Consider the following 24,060-nt stretch of genomic DNA (forward strand, 5'->3'; position numbering starts at 1 on the left):
ATGTGCTCAAGGGATCCTTTTCTTACGGAAGGGAGAGCCTTCCGTTTCTTTAGTGAGAGAGTGCAAATGATCACAAACAAAGTGAATGACATTGTGAATGAAGGTGCTGAGCCTGAGAGATAGAGAGAAGAATACAACATCAGAAAAGTTGTCAAACCCTCCTCCGAAGGCCCCACTCTCTATGGCAAGAGCGGTCCACTTATGATTGCACAAATCTCTACAATGCTTGGACTTGCCGACGATGGCGACGACGATGAGGACGAGCGACGGGACGGGCTGAAATCTGCAAATCTTTAGTTGCTGAATTCTAACTCTAGGTCGGTGACGATGTCGATGGCAACGATGCGACGACGACGCGCTGAAAATGCAGATGCTGAAATCTGCGTTTTCCGGGCTGAAACTGTCAACCTTGCGGAATCTGACCGTGCGGCGAGGATCTGCTGCAGGAAGGTGAGATCTGCGAGGTTCGGGGATTCTTCAGGGAGTGCTAAGGGCTGAAAACTGAAAACGCTGGTCCTATGGCTGATTCTGTTGCGATGATTTGCAAAAACGCTGAGGTGGTGTTGCAAACCAAAAACGCTAGGGCTGAAATTGGCCCTGCTGTCGCCGGTGGTTCTGCAAATGCACGACGGTAGGCTGATCTGCTGTGTCGTGATGACGCCAGGGCTGATTTGCTGTGCACAAAATGCAAAGGCTGATCTGATGCAAAAACGCTAGGTCCTCAGATGGCTGGAAACGCTAGGGCTACTGCGGGTGTTGGTCTTCTGAGAAGTTGCCTGTTGAGCAAGGTGCTCCTGCTGCCTCTTCTACCAGAAAGTGCTAACTTTGGTTTGCTTATATATTAACTTAGCAAATTTGCCTTACCTACTTTCCAACAAAAGTCACTTTAAGTGAAAAATGTCAAAATAGGGAAAATAGGTTTAATGGACTGGAAAATTCCCCCGATGCATTCTGCTGGGAATGCTGATGATCATGCTGTGTGCAACCGGAGGATATGCATCTACTCTTAAGTGAGTGGTCATGCACGGTCTGCGAACGGACTCACAAAGGTGCCAGATCACTTCCTATTCTAGACTGACTTGACTGAACTGACCCTGGTCATACTGTAGCCTGTCCACGGACACATAGGGTTGGATGTGGCTTTATTGAAGTGTGCCAAGGCTTAAAACTTTGGGGCAAATTCCAAGGCACCTGTTACGATTTCCAGAGAGCAAATTTTTGCAGTGTTTCACTGTTTTGATTTTGTTTGTAACGCATATAGAGTGTTGGCTTATGGCTCATGCCATAGACATTAGGCTTGTAGTTGTACTTGGTTTTATGATTTATCATTGAGGCTTGAGTCTTTTGAGTTCTATGTTTAGTATGTTCATTTTTAGCATTGTAATAATAATTTGTTTATGAGTCTAAATTTTGAAAGGTCTATGAACTTAGTCTCAATATAATATGGGTTTTTTACAAATGGTACGCACCTACTACATACCTGAAGTTCGGTACAGAAGTACGTACCTAAACCATGCCGTACACTACGTACCTTTTCACCTTGCATTGCCTGAGGAGAGAGCTTTGGCATACTTGATTAGACTTTTTCCCCATGATCTCATTCTATATCTTTCAGGTCTCTTCCCATATTTCCTGTATATGGACCTATGGTCGATTTATGTAATGGAAAGGGTCAAAGCCCCACTTTTATCACTTTTGGAGAGAGAGAGAGAGAGAGAGAGAGAGAGAGAGAGAGAGAGAGAGAGAGAGATCAAATGATATATTAACGTCTTCAAAAGGCCATGAAAGCTGAAAAACAACTAAACATCTAACTAAAATGGGGGGGCAATAGGGGGAGGAAGGGGGTGGGGTGGGTGGAGTAGCCTTTGGCATAGAGGAGAGGGATACATATAAGGGCCTCTGTGGGGGTACAAGTAGGCATCATATTCATCAATATCCAAAGACATCTCTCATCGGACGATGATGGATAACATCAATGCCCTCCAAAGTGAGCACTCTGGCGAGACGGCTCACACACACACACACACACACACACACACAGATGAGATGAGATGAGATGAAATGTAATATTAACGCCTTCAAATGGCCAAAATGACCTATGAGACCAAAAGGTTACATGTGGTGAATCTAATACCAGGTCTGGGTACAAAAAGTACAAAGAACTGAAAAGAAAATAGTGGGTAGGGGTGGGTTGAAAGCTGATACAAAGGGAATACAAAGGGTGAGCTGATACAATGGATCTCTCTGACAGTCGAGGCATCATATACATATACATCAGTATTGGGGACGGCTTCCATGTTGCGCCAGTATGGTATGGATCCTCTGTCGCAATCTGCGTCGAGATTGAGAGGGCCCTTTCATCGTGGGAGACAAGACCGCCCCAACTCTATTGCCTGATCATTGATCAAGCAGTATGCCTCTGGTGTTGTTATGTTGTGGGGGCTTCTCAAACTCCTCTGTCTGTGATTGAAAGAAATCTGTAGTCTTCCACTGTCGTTGGATCTCTCTTAGTGTGCCCCTCTTCAAGAGGTCCTCTCTGTGTTTGCGAATCTTAATCCGAGGCATCTTTGATCCTGGTATCTCAAAACCCTCTCTGAATAGACAGTGAAAGCGGCAGTGACATATGTAATGTAGTTTTGTCTCTGGCTCTATTTGGCACACCTGACAAATCCTGGACTCAACGGGTACTCCTCTAAATTTGCCCTTCTCCATCTCTAGCTGATGTGAGGATGTGCGTATATGACCAATAGCAAATCGTATCCCATGGGATAGATGAGTATCCATCTATCTTGGTCTAATCACAAAACCATCCTCCGTGAGTTGGAGAAGATGCTCTCTATAGAAAGTCATCTTCTTACCTAGCTCATATGTAGGTTCTATCCATGTCCTCTTCGTATCCAACTGAATCAAGTCCTGTCTGATGAGCTTGGTAATCTTTGCCCTAGTGAGGGGGATGGAGGGTGCATCCAGAGAGTACTGAAATGCAGGTAGTCGGTCCATACTAAAGCCATGTAACTAAAACCAAGATGCCATCTCTGCATACCAACATGATCTATCTCCCTGCAAAGCCAGTTGTCGCGAAGACTCTAGTGCTGATCGAGCATATCTGTCTTTGTGGAGAGCCCAAAGTGCTATGCATAAATGAAATTGATCGAGTGAGTGCCTCCACTACCAATGGAGGAGGAGCGAGCTCCACCCTAACAATGTCATGTGGTACTGAGGCCTTGGCCCTAATCATCTGAGAAATCGTAGACACCAAGGGCTTCTCCATACATCTCCATCCATCAGTTATGCCAGCTCTGCTATGATGATCAACTAAGGGGCCCCATATCTCCACTCTGTACAGCATGGCCGAAGTGACCAAAGTGTGAAAGAGCCAAAGCTTTGTCTGAGGTTCTTGGAACTGAATCTGCGAACATATCCTCTTAAGTCTCCCCAATGCTACATAGGCTCTGGTCAATCGCGTATCTGTTGCACGCCTCAGGGAAAATACTGGACCACTAAAAACCGCCCCAAGATAAGTGTATGTATCTGCATACTCCACAGTCTCTCGACCATATGTAAAAGTGGAGGCGGACCTCCTTACCCACTGCGCCGTGGTGTTAAACACCATTACCTTGGTCTTACCAAGGTTCACAGACAACAGTGTCCCTGCAAGCTGAGCACCTCTATCACCCTCTGTATGTACATAATCTGAAAACTCATCTACATATATCGGAGATAGGGGACTTGAGTCCTTACCCTCTCAACAGTAAAGAAAGTACACGTTTCTGGGCATGCCTCTGGAGGGTCAGGCAAAGGTGGCTGCCCCGAGGCTGTATAGAGAGATGTAGCATATTCCCCCCATGTATCTGTGGAAGTGATAGCTGGCGGTGGAGAGTCTCATTGAAAATCCTCCATGCCTCACTAGAGTCCGGACTCATAAACAGCTGATATAGATCACGCTCTAATTGAGATAGGTAAGCCCTCTTCTTTCGTCGAACTAGGCGGCGAAAGATAATCTGTGACTGTCTATGTGTAGTAGCACCCATGAGCACCTCTCTCTGTAGTCTGATCCTCGTCTCTCTACACTCCTCATCATACCAATTGTTCTGAGGCATGCTCCCAAATCGTCTGTGTGTAGGGTGGCTGTGGGGATATGCCTCTGATGCCGCATCATGTAGCGTCTCTGTCAGAATTTGGGTGAGCTCATCTAGTGGTCGTCTTGGCTCTTGAGTGCATAGCTGCTTGTATATCTCATCAGTGTACACATGATCTAGTGGTCGTCTTGGCTCTTGAGTGCATAGCTGCTTTTATATCTCATCAGTGTATACCGAGCATGTGTGGAGGCCTCTCCCAATGGAGCTGTGTTGAATTGGAACGATCTATACATATATATTATATATATATATATATATATTATATTATATATATATATATATATATATAGAGAGAGAGAGAGAGAGAGAGAGAGGAAATGAAATGTTATATTAACGTCTTCAAAAGGCCAAAGTGACCTATGAGACCAAAAAGTTACAATGTGGTGGATCTGATACAAAGTCAAAGTAACAAATAACAACATAACAGAACAAAAATACTAAGGAATCCTAAGTTGCTCGATGTGAACTAAGCAAAGTGAGCTGCTTGCTGGGAAAGCTATATAGTTAGATCACAAGAGATCCAGCATCGGTCGCTGGCGGATCTCATCAATCTCCTCCAATGGTCAGCAGTCTGAGCGGTAGCTAGGCTCCAAGTATCAAGCAAGCCCTCACACATGGCACGGTTAAACATAACTGCTAGAAGCTATGCTAGTAGATCTCTGGCATGCATGAAATGCTCAGCCACTAAGCCATCATGACCATATGCTTTCCCAGTCCTCATCTTGTCAATCGCTTTCTTCACCATCTCAGCGGTGAAAAAAGCACATGAGTGTGGGCATGGATCGGGGGGGGGGGGGTCGGGAAGGGGCGGTTGTCCAGGTACTGTGTACAAAGATGACGCGTACTGGTGATGGCCAGGGGGGGACTGCTCATGAAAGAGCCGCCACGCCTCACGCGAGTCCCGACCCAAGAATAGCTGGTATAGATTTTGCTCTAGCCGAGCCAAAAATGCCTCTTCTTCCGCCGCACTAGCCATCGGAAGTCAATCTGTGACTAACTGTTAGTGATGTCCCCCATAAGCACCTCCCTTTGAAGTCTAGCTCTAGTCTCGCAGCATTCCTCATCATACCAGCTGTTCTGAGGCATGCTCCCTGAACGGCGTCTCTACTCAGGCTGGGTGTGTGGGTATGCCTTTGTTGCTGCATCATGTAATGTCTGTGTCAGTATAGTAGTAAGCTCCTCCAGAGGTCGCTCTGGCTCCTCAGTGCATAGGCGTTTGTAGATCCCGTCTATGTATACAAAATCCGTCTCTTGCGTAAAGGTGTAGCGAGTAGTGACCGCTACCCGTGGCCTGTGTGCTACACTGAACTGGAAGGAGATGATCAACAACACAAGAGCATGATGCACTGCCACCCCTCCCCCCCGGTCTGGGCCCAACTGTGAGATCTTGGATACTAGAGATGAGACTTGGCTGTGCCATGACATAATCCACTGTGTTGGCTCCGTGTCTGTGTGGAAAGCATGTGAAACCTCCCGTAGCGAGAAATCTCTGTAGGCCATTCAAGATGGCCAGTCCATGTGCAATGCCCATGTCTATCAAGTGTCGCCCATACTCACTATATTCACTTCCTGTGATAGTCTGGACAAGCCCGTCTCTACAACATCTAGCTCTCTCAGCATCTCCTCTGAAGTATCGTAAAATACTGTCTGGTGATGGGCAATCCTAGCATTGAAGTCCCCCATAATGATAATGTCACCATCTCTAGAACTCCCATATGTCATCATACAAAATAGAAAAGGGGACTGCCCTCTGGGTGATTCATAGACTGACGTACTCGGGGGAAAGTAGCAAATAGCAATGTAAAGATATCTGCTTGTCTCTGCTCTCAATCTCACCCACATGTACCTAGCTTGCTCATCCCTGCGGGCTATATGTATCAATGGCTGCAACTCCTCTCTGAATAACACTGCTACTCCCTCTGAGCCCCGTCTTCTGTGCTCCGATCGCGTCTCTTGTCTGTAAGCTGTCTCCCATCTGTATCCAGCGGCAACTTTGAGTGTGGTCCCTTAATTCTCGCACCGTCATGTGGAGCGTCGCTCCAGTATTACCACTCTTCCATCTCGGTAAAAGGCAATCTTGCCTTTTCCCCTTGCAGCTCTAATCTCCTACATTACCTCTTGCATATGAGCGATCTGCGAGCGGGTAAGATCATCCCCGAGAAAGATGCCCGTCTCTTTAAGAGTTGGCCTTTCTTCAAAAAGACCTTCACGTCCATGGAGGGAAAACGAAGGATGAGTGCCCTTTCTTTCGAGGTTTCCCCATTGCTTCCATTTTTCTTGTTGCCCACTCTCCAAGCTCTTGTGTGCATCGGCTCATGAATTCCCATCCAAGCCATGAGTTCTTTTACCTCTTTGTCCACATTATCTTTGTCTTTAAGGCGGCAAATTCTCACATGTAGAGCGCGCACACGTCTTCTTTGCTCCTGCTCTAGTGTCAGATTAATAATAGTGGGTGTGGACGTGGACGTTATTTCCTTGCCTTTTTCTTTCTTGGCAACCTCGATCCATTTCTCGGCTTCGTCCGCCTTCTGTTGAGTCTTTGTAATAACATCTACCCAAGAAGTCGTCATCTTCTTGTGTTGCTCTTCTCCCTCTTTGTTGGCCCATACTTGCTCCTTGATCGTGTTGATTTCTTCAATTACTGAGGGTTGCAATTCGCCCTCTTCTAGTGTGTTTCTTGATCGTGCTTCGGGGAGATCCTTCTTGAGTGACGCAATCTCTTCCTCCTGAGCCGTTACACGATCTTCTAGTGCATTTATCTTGCTTTCTTGGATCAACACGCGTCCTTCGAGCATATTTAATTTGCCCAATAGGTTGCGGTTCATCTTGGTAATGGTCTCTGTCATTTCCTCTTTGCATTTTTGAATGGCATCCTCTAAGGTGTCGGTCTTATCATTCTGCTTCCTCATGCTTAATCGCCGCCCGGAAGAGAGAGAGAGAGAGAGAGAGAGAGAGAGAGAGAGAGAGAGCTTATAAATGCTTACGGCATGCTTACAACACTCAACAACAGGTGCGCATACAGTGTGAGCCTGGAGGCCAGCTTGTAATTGTTGGAGAACCTGAGGAGCGGAATAGTCCTTGGGGCATAACCTCATTCAAGAAGGTATGTACGTGATTATTTGAGTTTTCTTTCTGCGTTGAAGGTGTTTTGCAGTAATTATAGCATCTAGAACTTGCTTGTAATTTAAAAGTGAACCAAAGGATGCCTCAGCCTGTATCGCTTATAGCTGAGAAAGCACACAGAATGTTTGAAGTATGTAGCTCATTGCATTTTATGTTACTTAGAGAAAGCTGGTCGTTGCAATAGGATGTGTGGTTTGCATTTGAATGAACTTTGCTTGGGATGTGAAAGTGATTTGTAAGGGTTCAGAGAGTGAATAACCATCTGTTATGTGTTACTTAGAAGAAATGGCTATTTCTTTTGGAAACGTATGGTTGGGGTACTTCCTATTGGAAGCTTGCTTGCTAAGTGCAAATTTTTTTATGTGCATTCTTGACGATGTAGACATTCAGAAGAGTCTTGTTGGTTTTGTTCAAACTTGCCGCCATTCTCAGGATTTCTTCGTGTGTTGACTTCTCACAAATTTGTGAAACATTTTTTGATGTTCCAGGTTATTTGAACTCATAAACAGATGCTTCCATTTTCTTTACTTGAGTTGGACATTGGGCCTTGTTGTCTCTTTGAAGTTTTAGGAATGGTATTATGTTTGATCAAACACCACTTTGACCCGTTTTGCTTCTTTGTGGCATCTCTGTGACAGCCATTGTGTTTCTGTTTTATCTGCTCTAATATCTTTGTAGACACTCAAGATTTTCTTGGCCTGTTTCTACTTGCATGCCTCTGTGCCCTATCAGGGTATTGAGTTTGGCCTTCTCGTCGTACATTATCTTCATTGTGGTTTTCCCTTGTTCTGAGGTTTCCCTCTTGGAAAATATAGTTCTACAAACACAAAACTGTGTGATTATGAATTATCACATAAAGTCATAATAACCTCACATAGAAAAGGAAACACTAACTAGAGACTGCTCCTCTATAAGGAACCAATCCATGGGAGCTGGCAAGTTATCTGACGTAGGACAATACTATAGTTGAGCCATTCTTGGTCTTCTCATGAACAAAATGGTACCGTATCTCTATATGCCTGGTTTGGGCATGAAAAACTTCGCAATGGCTATACAACTAATTGTCAGAGTAGACCATGGTTGTCTCTTGTGGCAAGCCAATCTTCAAAAGTAGCCTCCGTAGCACTAAAAAGTGTGTGACGGTGAAACCGTGGGTAGTACAATCTAAGTGTATGAACATCAATGTCCGAGGATAACCGGCATCGAGTGCTGTCCAAGGATGTATTGCATCGGTGGTTGTAGAATATTGTTGATGTCCGCCATGGTAAGTATTCCTACTGGTCGTCTCGCATGTCGAGCGAAAGTGATTTGTATCCTCTGTTGTAGTCTCCGTTGATGCTGTGAGGTACCCCCCAGTCACATGCGTCTGGATCTGCTTAGCTCAATAGCCTAATCAATCAACATACCTTCGGTGTAGCTGATATTTGGGCTCTGCTGAGTGGTCTGCCCCTCTTTCTACCATTAGGTGGTCTAGAGGAATCTTTAATTTATCTCTAAGACTCTTTCTGCTGGTCTCCACAACATGCTCTCTCTGTGTCTGCATAGCTCAAGTAAAAAGATAACCCAAGACATCTCTGATCCTGGTATCTCATGACCCTGGATAGTGGTCCAAAACCTTCTGTGAAGTGACAATGAAATTGTTCCCCCTATCAGTAGTACACCGGACATTGACATATTTCATGGAGCTCTGTCTCAGGCTTCAACTGGCATCACTCGCATATCCTAGCCTCTGCAGGTAGCCCCTAAATCTGCCAGTCTCGATCTCAAGCTGATATCAAGAGGTGCGTAATTGACCAATTGCGCACCGCATCCCCCAAGATAAATGTGTATCCTTGTAACTAGGTTTAGTCACAAACCTGTCCTCCGTCAGTCGGAGAAGATGCTCTCTATAGAAAGCCATCTTCGTGTCCAACTTCTGTTACCGGTTGAATCCAAGTCCTCCTAGTGTCAATCTGAGATAGGTCCCGACGAATGGGCCCGGTGATCTCTATGCGTGTAACCAGAGAGGGTGCACTCAAAGAGTACTAGAAAGGAGGCAATCTATCCATATTGAAACCATGTAACTGAAACCATGCTGACATGTGTCCATACCAACTAGTATCCCCCTGCAGTGCTAGTTCTCAGGAAGACTCAAGAGCCAAGCGAGCATATCTGTGTTGGGGGGGGGGGGGGGGGGGGGGGGGGGGGGGGGGGGGGGAGAGAAATGAAATGAAATGAAATGTTATATTAACGTCTTCGAGAGGCCAAGATGACCTATGAGACCAAAAAATTACTATTTGTGAATCTGATACCATGCCTAAGTATGGAAAGTACAAAGAACTAACACTAAAACGCTAAGGGAATGAACCTGAAGCTGATTGAGAATTGAAACGGAATAAAAGGGGGGGGGGGGGGGGGGGGGGTTGCGTTCAAATGAAATCTCTCATCGGTCATTGTCGAATCTCATCAACATCCTCCATGGTCAGTATTTTGGTCGGGCGTCTTGCATGTCGAACTAGAGTGATCTGTATCTTCTGCCGCAGCCTTCGTTGATGGTGGGAGATCCCTCGAGGTTGTGGGCGTCTAGATCTGCCTAACTCAATGGCTCGGTCAATCAACGTACCTCTAGTGACCTCTAGTGTGGGTGGGCTTTGAGGTCTGCTGTGGTGACTGCTCCTCTGGCTCTCCCCCTGCTGGTGTAAAGAAGTGTGTGATTCGTCTCTGAGACTGTCTCTCCCCTGATGTCCTCAGCAAGCTCTCCCTAAGTCTGCCCAGCTCTAGCAGGAGACATTTCCGATCCTCGTATCTCATGACTCTAGAAAATGGTCCGAAACCCTCTCTATAGAGACAGTGGAAGCAGCTGCGTATCTCATAATACGCCGGGCAATGACATGTGTAGTGCAACGCTGTCTCTAGCTTTAAGTGACATAGGTGACATATCCTGGCCCCTGCTGGTACCTCTCGAAATCAGCCAGTCTCGATCTGGAGCTGATGTGAGGATGTGCGTATCTGCCCAATAGCGCATCGTATCCCATGAGATAAGTGCGTATCCATGTATGCACGCCTAGTCACAAAACTGTCCTCCGTGAGTTGGAGAAAATCCTCTTTGTAGAAGGCCATCTTCGTGCCCAACTCCTATGTCGGCTATATCCATGTGCTCCTGGTAATTAGCTGAATCAGATCCTGGCGTATGAGTCTGGTGATCTCTGTCCGTGTAAGAGACAGGGAGGGTGCATCCACGGAGTATTGAAACGGAGGTAGTCTATCCTTGCTGAAACCATGTGACTAAAACCATGATGTCATATGTCCATACCAACATGCTGTATCGCCTTGTAGCGCTAGTTGTCGAGATGACTCGGGCAAGCCGAGCATATCTCTCCTTGGGGAGATCCCATAAACTGTGTATGAAGGATACTGATCTAGTCAGTGCCTCAACCATGGGGGGGGGGGGGGGGGGGGGGGGGCTAGCTCGGCTTTGATAATCTCATGCGGCACTTAGGCCTTAGCATCCGCGCGATCATTGAGACCAAAGGCCTTTTCATATATCTCCATCCATTTGTACTCCCATGATGGTCTATTGAGGGTCCCCATACTTGAACTTCGTAGAGCATAGCTAAAGTCACTAGAGTGTCAAAAAGCCAGAGCTTATATCTACATCCTCTTCAGTCCTCCCAAGGCTGCATATGCTCTCAATAGTCTAGTCTCTAATGCTCTCCTCAGTGAAAACACCGGTCCACCGAAATCTACCCCAAGATAGGTATATGCATCTGTGTGCTCCACAGTCTCCTGGCCATACATAAATGTGGGTGCTGACCTCTTGACCCACTGTGGAGTGGTGTGAATACCATGACCTTGGTTTTCCCAAGGTTGACAAACAATCCACTGTGACGAGCAAATGTATGCAAAGCTTTTAAATGACACTGCATCCCCTCTGGACAGTCAGAGATCAACACAATATCATCAACATATAGTAACAACAGAATCCATGTCCCTGCTAGCTGAGCCCTCTATCTCCGTGACGTTCTACATAGTCTGAGAACTCATCTACGTACATCCCAAAAAGAGTCAGAGATAGGGGGCATCCCTGCTTCACTCCATTAGTGGAGTGGACCATGTCAGACATTCCCTCAGTTACTCGCCCCATCACTGTCCTGTATAAAGCCAGAATACCCCATATCAGCTCTATAGGCACATCCATGTCCTGTAGTTTGCGTATAAGTCTGGCTCTTGGCACTGTGTCAAAAGCTTTGCGGAAATCCATAAAGCTACAATAGATCCTCTTGCCATGGTGTCTACCCTCCTCAATCATAGCTATGAGAGTCAGAATCTAGTCAAGAGTGGAGAAACCTCTCCTGAATCTTGCTTGCCCTGGTGCTCATATGCCCTCTCGCTCTGCCCATCCACTCAGCTCCTGCTCAAGAACGGATGCATAAAGCCTAGCCAATGTGTGACCAACCATGATGGTGCGATAGTTCCCTGGAATGATGGGATCTCTTGACTTGAAAATAGGCTCAATTGTAGACATACTCCAAGTCTCAGGAAAGCCTTCATACATGGCTCGATTAAACATCATAGCAAGAAGCTCTGCAAGCATATCTTTGGCATGGATGAAATGCTTTGCTATCAAATCATCATGATCATGTGCTCTCCTTGTCTTCATCTTGTCAATGGCTTTCCTTACCCTCTCGATAGTAAAGAAAGTACATGTCTCAGGGCATGTCTCTAGTGGGTCCGGCAAAGGTGTTTGCCCTCATGTTGTGTAGAGAGATGTGGCATATTCCCCCCATGTCTCTGTGGAGGTGACCGCTAGTGGTGGTGAATGCTCGTGGAATAGCCTCCATGCTTCACCTGAGTCTTGACTCATGAATATCTGATACAGAATCCGCTCTAACTGAGAGAGAGAGAGAGAGAGAGAGAGAAATGAAAATGAAATGAAATGTTATATTAACGTCTTCAAAAGGCCAAAGTGACATATGAGACCTAAAAGTTACAATGTGGTGGATCTGATACAAAGTCCGAGTAACAAAAGTAACAAAATGAAATGAAAATGACAATGACAATATGACAAAATGACTACTATGGAATCCTAAACTCCAAGGTGTGAACTAATCAGCTAGCTGGGATAGCTAAAATCACAAGAGATCCAGCAATGGTCGCTGGCAGATCTCATCAATCTCCTCCATGGTCATTAGTCTGACCGGGCGTCGTGCATGTCGGGCCAAAGTGATCCGAATCCTCTGATGCAGCCTCCGTCGGTGCTGTGTAGTCCTCCGTAGTCGCGGGCGTCTGGATCTCCCCAGCCTCCATGCTTCACCGGAGTCTTGACTCATGAATAGCTGATACAGAATCAGCTCTAACTGAGAGAGAGAGAGAGAGAGAGAGAGAGAGAGAGAGAGAGAGAGAGGTTTTATCCCAAACGTTGGTAAAGCACTGCTAATAACTGATGATCAAATACTGGGGGGGGGGGGGGGGGGGGGGGGGGGGGGGGGCTTGTATAGGGACTTTCCAATAATGCTCTACCTTGAGCATAATATGTCACAAAGTGATGACGTGGCGGACAGCAAAAACCCTAATTTCTGCCAAAAACCCTAAAATTCCTGCAAACCCTAATTTTTGCCAAAAACCCTAAATTCCGGAAATCGTGGAGGCGGATTATTAAAAAAAAAAATTATTATTTTTTTTTTTTTTTTGGAAAATGATGAGCGACGCGAATTTTGCTTTTGCTTTTTTTTTAAAAAAAGAGAAAAGACTCTCTAAGAGAGAGAGAGAACTGATGCTTTTGATTTTAAAAGCTTTTGGGGCTCTGCTTTTGGGCATCCCTTGTAACCTTTAAATTAGTGGTGAGGGCCTCACTTCTCAGAGCATCTGGACGCAGAGTCTGAGAGTGAAACCCTAACCGCTCTCTTGTACTTTGATGATTGATTAATACAAAAAGAAATATCGAAAGGGGCGCCAGTCTTTGGGGCCAATATCTCTAGGCACGGAACTCCGTCGGGCCAGTGCAAATCTATTGTGATCTGTGAATTGTTTTGAAGTGGTTATTTGGTGCTATCGCGGTTGATTCTTGACTAGGAGTGTCCAAGTTTGTTACAGTGTCCAAGTTTGCTACAGTGGTATCAGAGCACGGCCGATTTCTCTTCTACGGGAAATCCGATCTCCGAATTTTTTTTCCGCGGCACCTATGGCTTCAGGCAATGATCAGTCGACTCCCTCTGCATCTGGAGATGCGGGCTGGGATCACAACGAAGATTCAGGCAGAGAGTATGGCCCGCCTTGGCCTACTTAGGCGGAGCGGCGAGAGATAGAGCGTCGCCAGTTGATCAGCGAGGCAACAATGATGATGCTCAATTTTGCCAAGGACCCGAAGATGGCAAAATATATGAACCAGACCTCTTTGGAAGAGGTACAGATGGAGTGGCAAAGAACCACAACACCACTCCCGAAACCCGCTCTCAAGAAACCTTCTGCCTCCAAGAAATATACGGAGAAGGAACTGGAGAACGTGGTTGATGCACGGATTGCTCAGCTTTTCGACGTGCAAAAGAAAGGCAAAAAGCACGGCAAAAAGCAGAACAAAGGTACTGACTTCCCGGGATATTTGGGTCGTCAGTCTACATTCGACAAAGCAAAGAAACGGAAGAAGCGTGTTCGATATGAAGGAGTACCCAGTTCTTCTTCTTCTTCTTCTGACAGTTCTTCTAGCTCCTCGGATTAGAGCGAAGAAGACAGAAAAAAAGCAAAAAGCGAAGCAAGACACAAAGCTTCGGAACGGGCAAGAAAAAGGCAAAGAAGGCTACATCTCGCCCAGAGACTGACAGTTCTACTGAGGACTCGTCTACAGAAAGCTCAGATTCCGATGACGGAAAGTTTTATGCGAACAAGAAGAATTTTTACAAAGCAAACCAGTATGACTTTCTCGAAGATAAAAGCAAGAAAGTCCGAGAGTTTAAGGAAGGTGGCCACTCGATCATGTTTGATACTTTTTCAGGATACTCAGATGCTTCGAAGGCTTTGTCTTTTATACAGCAGTTTGACATCGCTTTCGCGGGAGGACGCTATTCAGAGCACTCCAAGATTCGGAGAGCTGCCTCTTACTTTAAGGGGAATGCCCGTACTTGGTGGTCCACGCTTCTATTAAGCAAGATTGTGCGAGTTACATGGCTGAAATTCAAGAGGCTTTTTATTTCTTCTTGGTTGACTCAAGAGTTTGAGCGAGATATACGAGCTGCTTGGAACCATCTCCGGATGACCAAGAGCGATACAGTGAATTCTTATTGTGAAAGATTCTCGAGCTCTTTTCTACCCGCATCTTCATTCAAGAAGATCTCATTCAGAGAACAGATTGAGCGGTTTACCTTGGGTCTACCTACAGAGATCCGAGACCACTGCTTGGAACAGAAGTCAACTTCTATTCAGGAGTTGATGAGTCATGCGAAGCGGGGCTTTGCAATTCACTCTGGCAATCTGACCTACCCCACAGATGAGGCCATGACACAACGAGCCGAACAGACTTCTGGGAATGAAAGTAGAATGAAAAAGAGCAACCCAAAGGAAAAAAAAAAAAAAGGATGCACGACCCAAGCTTACTCCTGAGGAGAGAGCTCGCTTCATCAGAGAGGGGAAGTGCTTTGGATGCGGGGAACATGGACATATTTCCGCAAAGTGCCCTGATAAGGCACAGAAAGAACAGAATGATAAAGACGACGACAGGTCTGAGAGTTCGAGAGCAGCTGAGGAATGTGGCAGAAAAGGCAGATAGAAAAGCAGAACTGGTACCACATGGCGTGGGACCTGCACCGAATCTAATGAATGAAAGTACAAACTTTGCCGCTTTCGGGGCAAAGTGAAGGATCAGGAAGCTCTTTTGAAGGAGCCAAGGCCAACTTCTTTTCACTTGGAATTGGCGGCTCAATTTGGAACTACGCCCGACAGACTGACGCCACAGGCGGAGGTAGTTCGACTGGCACCCGGATGGGATGTTGCCATTACAACGAGCATTGGCAAACTTTGTTTGCAATGACAGGGGTGTTCAGGGCACGTGAGTGACGTTCTACTCGGGATCCCTTGGTACCACAAGAACTACGCCGTGGTTGACTACCGGGCCAAGAAAGCGACTTTGATAAATGAAGGGTTCAGAGATTGTACTTGATGAACTTCAGTTTTCTTACTCATTCTTTTGGGAGAACTAAACGATGGATAAAGGTTGAATATGTTTTGACCTGAAGAAAAGAACGCCAAGATTTTTTTTCTCCACGCTCATGCCGATTGCTTTTGAGAGGGCCTGAAGATCATACCATTGATCTGATATCTGGAAGCACGCCACCGAATCGGCCACCTTATCGTGTGAGCCGAGTACAGAATGAAAAGATTATGAACTCAGTGAAAGACCTCTTGGAAAAGGGTCTTGTCTAGCCTAGTACTTCACCGTATTGCTCTCCAGTGTTGTTGGTTTTGAAGAAAGACGGATCTTGGAGAATGTGCATCGATTATAGCACTCTCAACGAAATCACCATCAAGAACAGATTTCCGATTCCTAGGATCGATGATATACTCGACAGGTTACAGGGATCCTCATGCTTTAGCAGGATTGACTTGAAGAGTGGATATCATCAGATCAGGATAGCACCAGGAGATGTCTACAAGACAGCTTTTCGGACGACTTTTGGGTTATTTGAGTTTTTGGTGATGCCTTTTGGCTTAACCAATGCTCCTGCGACATTTAACTAGATGATGGACAGGATTTTTCGAGAGTACAGGCTATTTGTTGGCACTTTCTTTGACGACATCATTGTTTTCTCCAAGAATGAGGCAGAACACAGAGATCATCTGCTTCAAGTCTTTCAGGCATTACGAGATCACACGTTAGTGATTAATGCAAAGAAAAGTGAATTTTTCCTACTAGAGATACACTTTTTGGGACACATTGTGTCAGCAGCAGAGTGCGAATGGACCCGGCCAAGATAGAGACTATCCGTGATTGGCCCGATTTGAGGAATGTCCATGAAGTTAGAAGCTTCTTGGGACTGTGTTCGTACTACAGGCGGTTCATACGAAAGTTTGCAGAGGTTGCTTCCCCTTTGCATATCTTGACACAGAAAGGAGTACCTTTTTCGTGGGGACCCACAGAGGTGACTGCCTTTTAGACATTGAAAGAGAAATTCACTACAGGACCAGATTTGACTTTGCCGGACTTGTAGAAGTCATTTGAAGTATTTTGTGATGCTTGTGGTCGTAGTCTGGGTGCGGTCTTGATGCAAGAAGGCCATGTCATAGCTTACGAGAGCCGTTTGTTCTCTAGGCCGCAAATGACAGCACAGATCTATGGGAAAGAGCTTTTGGCGGTTATCCATGCTCTTACTCAGTGGCGGCATTACCTACTCGGAGCGGATTTTACTGTCTTTACAGACCATCAGAGTTTGCGCTACTTCTTGTCACAGAAGCAGCTTTCGGAAAAGCAGATGCGGTGGGTGAACATCTTGTCAGAGTTCCACTTCCAGATTGTCCATGTGCAGGGACAGAAGAATGTGGTGGCAGATGCTTTGTCTCGAAAACCGTTGGTTCTGGCTATTTCCGCGATACATCGTAGGAGCTTCGAGGATATGGTCGATCAGTGTGCCACAGATACAGATTTTGCAGATATTTTCACACAGATACGGGATGGGGAGACAGTAGCTGGATACTCCCTTCAGGAAGGCTACTTGATGAAAAAGACTATGTTGTGCGTTACACAGCCGTTGAGGAAAAAGGTTATGACTGATTGCCACTGTCCACCTTTTACGGGTCACCGCGGCATTGCTACCACCATGAAAGGGGTAGAGAGAGATTTCTTTTGGCGGAGACTGAAGAAGGATGTGGAACAGTTTGTGCGCAGTTGCTTGGTATGCCAGAAGGTCAAGTTTGACAGGCATAAGGCACAGGGATTGTTACAGCCTTTACCCATACCCACCCGCCCCTGGGAAAATATTGAAATGGATTTCATTTTTTTATCTCCCGAGAATACAGAATGATCACGATGATTTTCCGATTACATGGCACGCCTGAGACGATTGTCTCCGATAGAGACCCCAAATTTATGAGTTTGTTTTGGAAGGCAATTTGGGAGAACATTGGCACGCGGTTGCAGTTCTCGTCATCGTTCCACTTGCAGACTGACGGGCAATTTAAGATTGCCAATTCAGTGATTTTAGATTTATTGAAGTCTTGTATCTCGGATCAAAAGACTCAATGGGAAAAGAACTTACCTTTGGTGGAATTTGCCTACAATAACACGATACACTCTTCGACGGGGAAGATGCCATGTGAGATTGTTGAAACTGCTGCGAAGGTTCCATCCTTCCTGAGCACGAAAAATTAGAAATTTGAAGCGGATGAATATTCGCGAGATTTGGATACGGCTTTTGCCAAGGTTCGCGAGACTTTGCAGGAGTCTCAAGAACGACAGAAAAAAGGCAGCGGATCGCCATCGTCGCGACTGGAAACTGAAGGAGGATGATTGGGTGCTCTTACTTTTGAGAAGGCACGCCTAAGAAAGAAACAGGGAAAGGAGAGGCTTTTTCCAAAGCTTAGTATGTGATACTACGGACCTTTCCAGATTACTGACAAGATAAATGATGTCTCCTTCCTATTGAAACTGCCAGATACTTGGAGGATTCACAATGCATTGCATGTGAGTCTCTTGAACCCTGTTAAGGGTGATGTGCCTGATGATGGGGAGCCTGATGAGCAACCCAAAGTGGAAGAAAACGAGGAGATCCTTGTTCCTGAACAGATTTTGGCACATAATGATACGAAGAAGGGTAAAGTCCGAAGGCGGTTCTTGGTTAAGTTCAAGAATTTTCCTGCATTTGATGCGAAGTGGATGGAGGAGGAGGACCTAGCAGATACTCCTCGGATTGTGAAACTTTACCTCGATGTTTTGGTTTAGCATAGTCTACTCCAAACGGAACCCAGAATTCAGCTTGGCCGGAGATCTGGTGCAGTGGGATGCACAAGAGGGGAGTCACTCCACTCCTTTGTCATTTGATGCTTCGATTTTGATACTAAAGTCACTGATGTCTCTTTGAGCTTCAGGGATACTGAGAGCTGACAGTATTCTGCTGGATGACTTTATGAAATGGAATTCCTGATTATGATACTGATTTGTTCTTGACTTCTTGTGAGTGCAGGAACTGATGCCGAAATGACTGCAGCATTTTGGTCTGATTGATCTCGAATAGACATGGTTGCAATAGGGGTTAGTCAATCGGACATCGATGAGGTCCCGATTGGACCTAGATGTGATTGCTAGCTACATTGCCGATAAATCATGGTCTAAGATCCGAATGAATGTTGAATGTCATGTGATGTCCTGTGATGTCTGGTGATGTCCTGTGATGTCGTGTGATGTGACTGTCGATTTTGTACATGTGCTAGATGTGCGTTCCTAGTACGTAGGTACTAACAGTCAGTGTCTGCTAAGACGGTTTATGGCTTTTGTCGGTTTTGCAGGCGTAATCGCGGTCGATTACAATGCTTTCAAGAGGGGGGTATGTCACAAAGTGATGACGTGGCGGACAGCAGAAACCCTAATTTCTGCCAGAAACCCTAAAATTCCTGCAAACCCTAATTTTTGCCAAAAACCCTAAATTCCGGAAATCGCGGAGGCGGATTATTAAAAAAAAAAATTATTTTCTTTTTTTTTTTTTTTGGAAAATGATGAGCGACGCGAATTTTGCTTTTGCTTTTTTTTTAAAAAAAAGAGAAAAGATTCTCTAAGAGAGAGAGAGAACTGATGCTTTTGATTTTAAAAGCTTTTGGGGCTCTGCTTTTGGGCATCCCTTGTAACCTTTAAATTAGTGGTGAGGGCCTCACTTCTCAGAGCATCTGGACGCAGAGTCTGAGAGTGAAACCCTAACCGCTCTCTTGTACTTTGATGATTGATTAATACAAAAAGAAATACCGAAAGGGGCGCCAGTCTTTGGGGCCAATATCTCTAGGCACGGAACTCCGCCGGGCCAGTGCAAATCTATTGTGATCTGTGAATTGTTTTGAAGTGGTTATTTGGTGCTGTCGCGGTTGATTCTTGACTTGGAGTGTCCAAGTTTGTTACATAATATCCCCACAACCTCATAAATTTGAGACTGCCCCCCTAAAATATCAAATACCACATAAAATGATAAGAATTGCACATAAAAAAAGGGAACATTAGGGACTCCAATCTCAGGAAACCCTAGGAATATGGGTCCCCCTTGATGCTAGCCTACGGGGTGGGCATCGCAATGGAAAGTACCACCGAGAAGGTACGTCTAACTCAAGTACGGTGAGGCACAGCCACAAAACAGCCCTCACCCTCTAATCTGCTCTTGAGAGATATGGGAGCTACCAGCAGACAGGAAATTGAAACTCTTAACAAACCAGTCACATTGACCTGTTTACACTACACCCACCACTCATAGTGTGAACCCGGCCACATTCACAATACGTCCACCCGGGCATTGGACAGATATCCTTAAACATGTAATAAACTAGGTCCGCTCTCACAGTGTGAGCTGGGGAACGTGGTTGATCACTTATGAAAGGAGACCCAGCACAAGGAGAGACCGTTTGTTTGGATTATTTATGTTAACCACTAGGTTTGTGTTTGAGCCATTTAAGTGGGTCTAGCCACAATAGTGACTTGGCACCTCATTCTAAAGCATTGTCTTTAAAGATTGACTATTTTTCAAGAACCCATGAACATATGATATCACTAAGGTCCTATCATATGGAGAGACATAATTATCAAAAAAGTGCAAAACAAAAGATTATAATTTCAAAGAGCCACAAAACTGGCTTTTAAAATAATTGCTCTAGGAGGTTAGAATTCCTTTTGTTTGTTGTAAGCACTATGGATTAGGATGGAATTCATCCCAATATATGCTCACTGTGATAGACCTTGTATGAGCAAAAGATGGTATCAACATAATCTTCAGTGTCAAAGCCTCAAAAATATTCTATTCATACGAGTATGTGCTAACGATCTTGGAAAAATCGTTTACAGCTGGAATCTCGGGAAGATGCCCGGCTTTCAAAAAAGCAAAAGGATACACTTTCTCCCTCTCCTTGACATGTGGGCGCCATGCAGCCCCCCGGAGTCTCTCTCTCTCGGCACCACTCTGCAAAAGGGCAACCTGCAAGCCTTCTTCCCTCGGCTGGTGATTGTCGCTCGCAGTGGCATGAGTGCCGGCCATCACCGTCACCCTGGCAGGTCTCATCCTCGTGGACACTCCCAGCTTCCTCATCCGCCAAAACAAGGACGAGCACACCCAGGGAGTGCTAAAAAAGCTGCGGGGTCACCCCGACATCTTGCAAGAGTACGAGGACTAGGTGAAGGCAACCCAAGTCACCGAGGGATTGCAAGCCAACAGATCCTTCCGCAACCTCTTCCGCACGCAGGTGACCATGGCAATCGCATTGCCTTTCTTCCAACAGTTCTCTGGAAACGACGCCTCTACAATAACCTTCTCGTGAATTCTCTGGGGCTGGGTTAGAGAGCCATTGCTTATTGGTCATGACAGGTCGTGAGAGGGCAGGTTGTGTGCAAGGGCATCGACGAGGTGTAGAGGAAGGCAACGGGGACTTGCAAAGAGTTGCAGAAGATCCTTTGGAATCTTCCAAGCTAATGAATTTTATTTCATTAGTCATCAGTATGTCCGAGTAGTCTCTCAAATTTTCTGTTTTTTCACATCAGCTGAGATATAAAAGTATAGTGAAGATCGATAGATGTGTTATGAAATTGAAATTTTTGTACTTGGTGTCAGCAACCTTCAAGCTGGCTGCTGTTAAAATTGTATTTTGTTTGATCGTTAAGAAACTGCTCTATATGGACAAACTGTTAACGTTTGGTGCTGTGTTACAGGTTATAAACTTACCACTTCCAATTGATGCGAGCCAGACGTCAGCTGTGGTGACTGTCCATGGTCAGCTTTTTGTAAGAGTGCCGTTCAGCTTAACTCATTCTTGATTTTTTTTTTGATCTGTTAGATACTCTTTCATTGTGACAGAAGAAAGAGCATTACTTAGAACAAAATCATGTTTCAAGTAAGAATTGCTTGACATGAAAATAGGGCTAGCCCACATTGATCTTTACAATTGAACAAGAAAGTGGGTTTCACCCACGACTAGCGATGGTGCGTGCATACTACTGAGGAAGATTTTCTACTTTAGATTCGAGATCCATCCATTTGTTGGATTGGACCAGGTGTTTTTTTGCATTATTTTATTTGTGAAATTTAACTCAGTAGATAGTATCAGTTGTTAGAATGGAAATTAAAGCCCTTGTTTTCTTGGCTTCTTACGCTGTTGCGACGGTCAAAGTGAAAAAACTGTGTTGTGTTGTGATTTATGTTTTAATTGCGATGGTGTTTCCCGTTCAAACTGAAATTGAATCTGATGTCCTTACCACACCAGCTCTCTTTTCAATATAGTAGTCGGTGGGCTCAAATATCGAAAAAACAAATTGGGGGGATCTTTTGAAGATGTTCTCTCTACAACAAGCAGCTTAGGATTCCATAGTAATTTTGTTTTGTTATGTTGTTAGTTAGTTTATTTTGTTACTCTGACCTTGTATCAGATCCACCACATTGTAACTTTCTGGTATCATAGGCCACTTTGGCCTTTTGAAGACGTTAATATAACATTTCATTTCATCATGTGTGTGTGTGTGTGTGTGTGTGTGTGTGTGTGTGTGTGTAGAGTATCATGTCGTAAGTTCAAAACTCATTGGATAGATCTTGTCGTAAGTTCAAAACTCATTGGATAGATCTTTAAGGTCTCTTGGGATTGTTCCTAGAAAGTTAAAATTTCTCTCCTCCCCCCCCCCCCCCCCCCCCCCCCCCCCCCCCCCCCCCCCCCCCCCCCCCCCCCCCCCCCCCCCGCCGTGCGGTAATTGAGGGTTTTAATTTGTTTTACAGCTAGTAGCAGTAAGTAGGAATTGGGCAGTTAGCAATTTAAATGCACAAGCATGTCTTGCAAAGCTAAGTTCAAGGGCTAAGCAATGGGAAGGAGTTCAGTTCTGGAGCTCAAATTGTGGGATTGGCAAGTTTAATGTTGATTCTCTGAGTCAGCATGTCCTCTTCAAAGGCCCTTCTAATTGACAGTACCATGTGTTACACAAGATTGAAGAGTTAGCATTCCCTTGGTACCAAGGAGGTGATGACACATGCTCTAGCCGGTTTCATAATGTAACCAGTTGATATTTTAGTCTACCTAATGCAACTATGTAGCTAACTTAATACCCAATAATATTCCCATCTCAACGTATTTTATCAATGGAGAAGGAAGAGGAAAGCAATGCAGGCTTAAATTGTGTGCCTTCTCCAATTGTAGTTGCAGATTGGAAAAACCTAAATTTTCATTATATTTGAGAAGAAAATTTGAAACTTATAGCTTCCATCTCTATTTATGACCTCACTTAGCCAAAAAACAATGGAATGCTTAAATAAGAATCACATACTCTCCTCTCCCCCCCCCCCCCTCCCCCCACCCCTCCCAAATATACCATGTAATTTGCACCTAGCCTCCCATGCCTCCCCTTACCACAAGACCATATTTTGTTACTTTGTACTTTTTTCTTCTACTAAATGGAGGACGTGTACATTTTATTTGTTTCATAGGCCAACTTTGGCATTTAATAGACGATAAAAAAAACTTTCTTTTCTCATAAGCCAACTTTGGCCTGTTAGTAGAAGTCAAAAAAATTCCTCTTTTCTTCTCTAAAAAAATAAAGATGTATCTTACTATTGATGGAAAACTCTCAAATGAGGCAGACTTGGGTGGAATATTATGTAACTACCGAATGTATGAAATTTAGAAGCCATCGATAAAAATCTCATCGTTTTCATAGAGAGAAATCAAAGTTGAAGTGATCAATTAGAGAATTTTGAGAATCCAAAGTGAACCTCCTCTTGATGAAACACTAAGAAGTTATGACATCTCCACATTCTTCAAACTATTCAAGATTGCACCTAAGTTGAAGGGCGCTATATACCATAGTAAAGATGAAGAGAGCACCAAATTCACCAAACTACTAGAAATGCTTCTTGCAAAAAACACCTCCCAAAAAACATGTGAAACCAAAATACCAAGTGACTAGTTCTCATGTATGTATGCAAAGCTAGACCAACTACGGAAAAGTTTTCAGTGCAACCGAACAACACACCCAACAATTTTTCGAGCCTAAACAAGACTCACAATAGGATAAACACCAAGAAGACAAGTCCATAGAGGCTCTTTCGATGGGAGCTCACTTTGCCACCATTTTCTTGCTTTTGCGTGCTTCATAGTGCATCACAATGCCCAACAATCTAAGGGGGGGGTGGTAATTTCACATTCACTTGTTTAGGGACATTAGGCAACAAATAGGAATCGGAAATTGGCATTATCTTGTGACCATGTTTTGAAGAAGACAGTCAAGCATGACAAATATGAAAATTCCATCATGCATAACATCAAATACCGCACAATCATCTATAATAGAGAAGATTAGTAAGGCAAGGTAAAGTTCTAGGTTGGTTGGTAAAGTTCAGTATGCAATGAGGATGAATTGAAACAAGGAATTGCGTCTTCAACAATGCAATGATCACACTAACTCGATGCTAACTAATGACAACTTTGTAAGTTGAAGTTGAACCAGGGTACGAGAAAAGGTAAGTTCATCCAAAACCGTAGGATCAAATTTTTGCAAGAATGATTTGGGGCCAGCTCAAATTTCAAATATGTTGTTTCCGTCAAAAGTTCAAATTTACATAGAATTTCCTTTCAAACATGGGTTTCAGTTTTTCATAAAAGGGGTGAAAGGAAT

General features: G+C 44.7%; 1 protein-coding gene across 3 annotated transcripts in view; it reads left to right on the forward strand.

Moving 5' to 3' along the window:
• LOC147434943 (uncharacterized) overlaps positions 1-22,645 on the forward strand; it is a 182,055-nt gene extending 159,410 nt beyond the window's left edge. For all 3 annotated transcript variants that reach the window (XM_086491322.1, XM_086491320.1, XM_086491321.1), the window contains 3 exons: positions 7,150-7,242; positions 21,118-21,189; positions 22,172-22,645. In XM_086491322.1, the coding sequence (XP_086347448.1) occupies positions 7,150-7,242; positions 21,118-21,189; positions 22,172-22,354 (348 nt within the window). In that variant the 3' untranslated portion in view covers positions 22,355-22,645. The remainder of the gene's footprint in view (positions 1-7,149; positions 7,243-21,117; positions 21,190-22,171) is intronic.
• The last annotated feature ends 1,415 nt before the right edge of the window (positions 22,646-24,060 follow it).

The sequence above is a fragment of the Adiantum capillus-veneris genome, chromosome 19 (genome assembly GCF_014529385.1).
Source record: "Adiantum capillus-veneris isolate H3 chromosome 19, ASM1452938v2, whole genome shotgun sequence".
NCBI lineage: Eukaryota > Viridiplantae > Streptophyta > Polypodiopsida > Polypodiales > Pteridaceae > Adiantum > Adiantum capillus-veneris.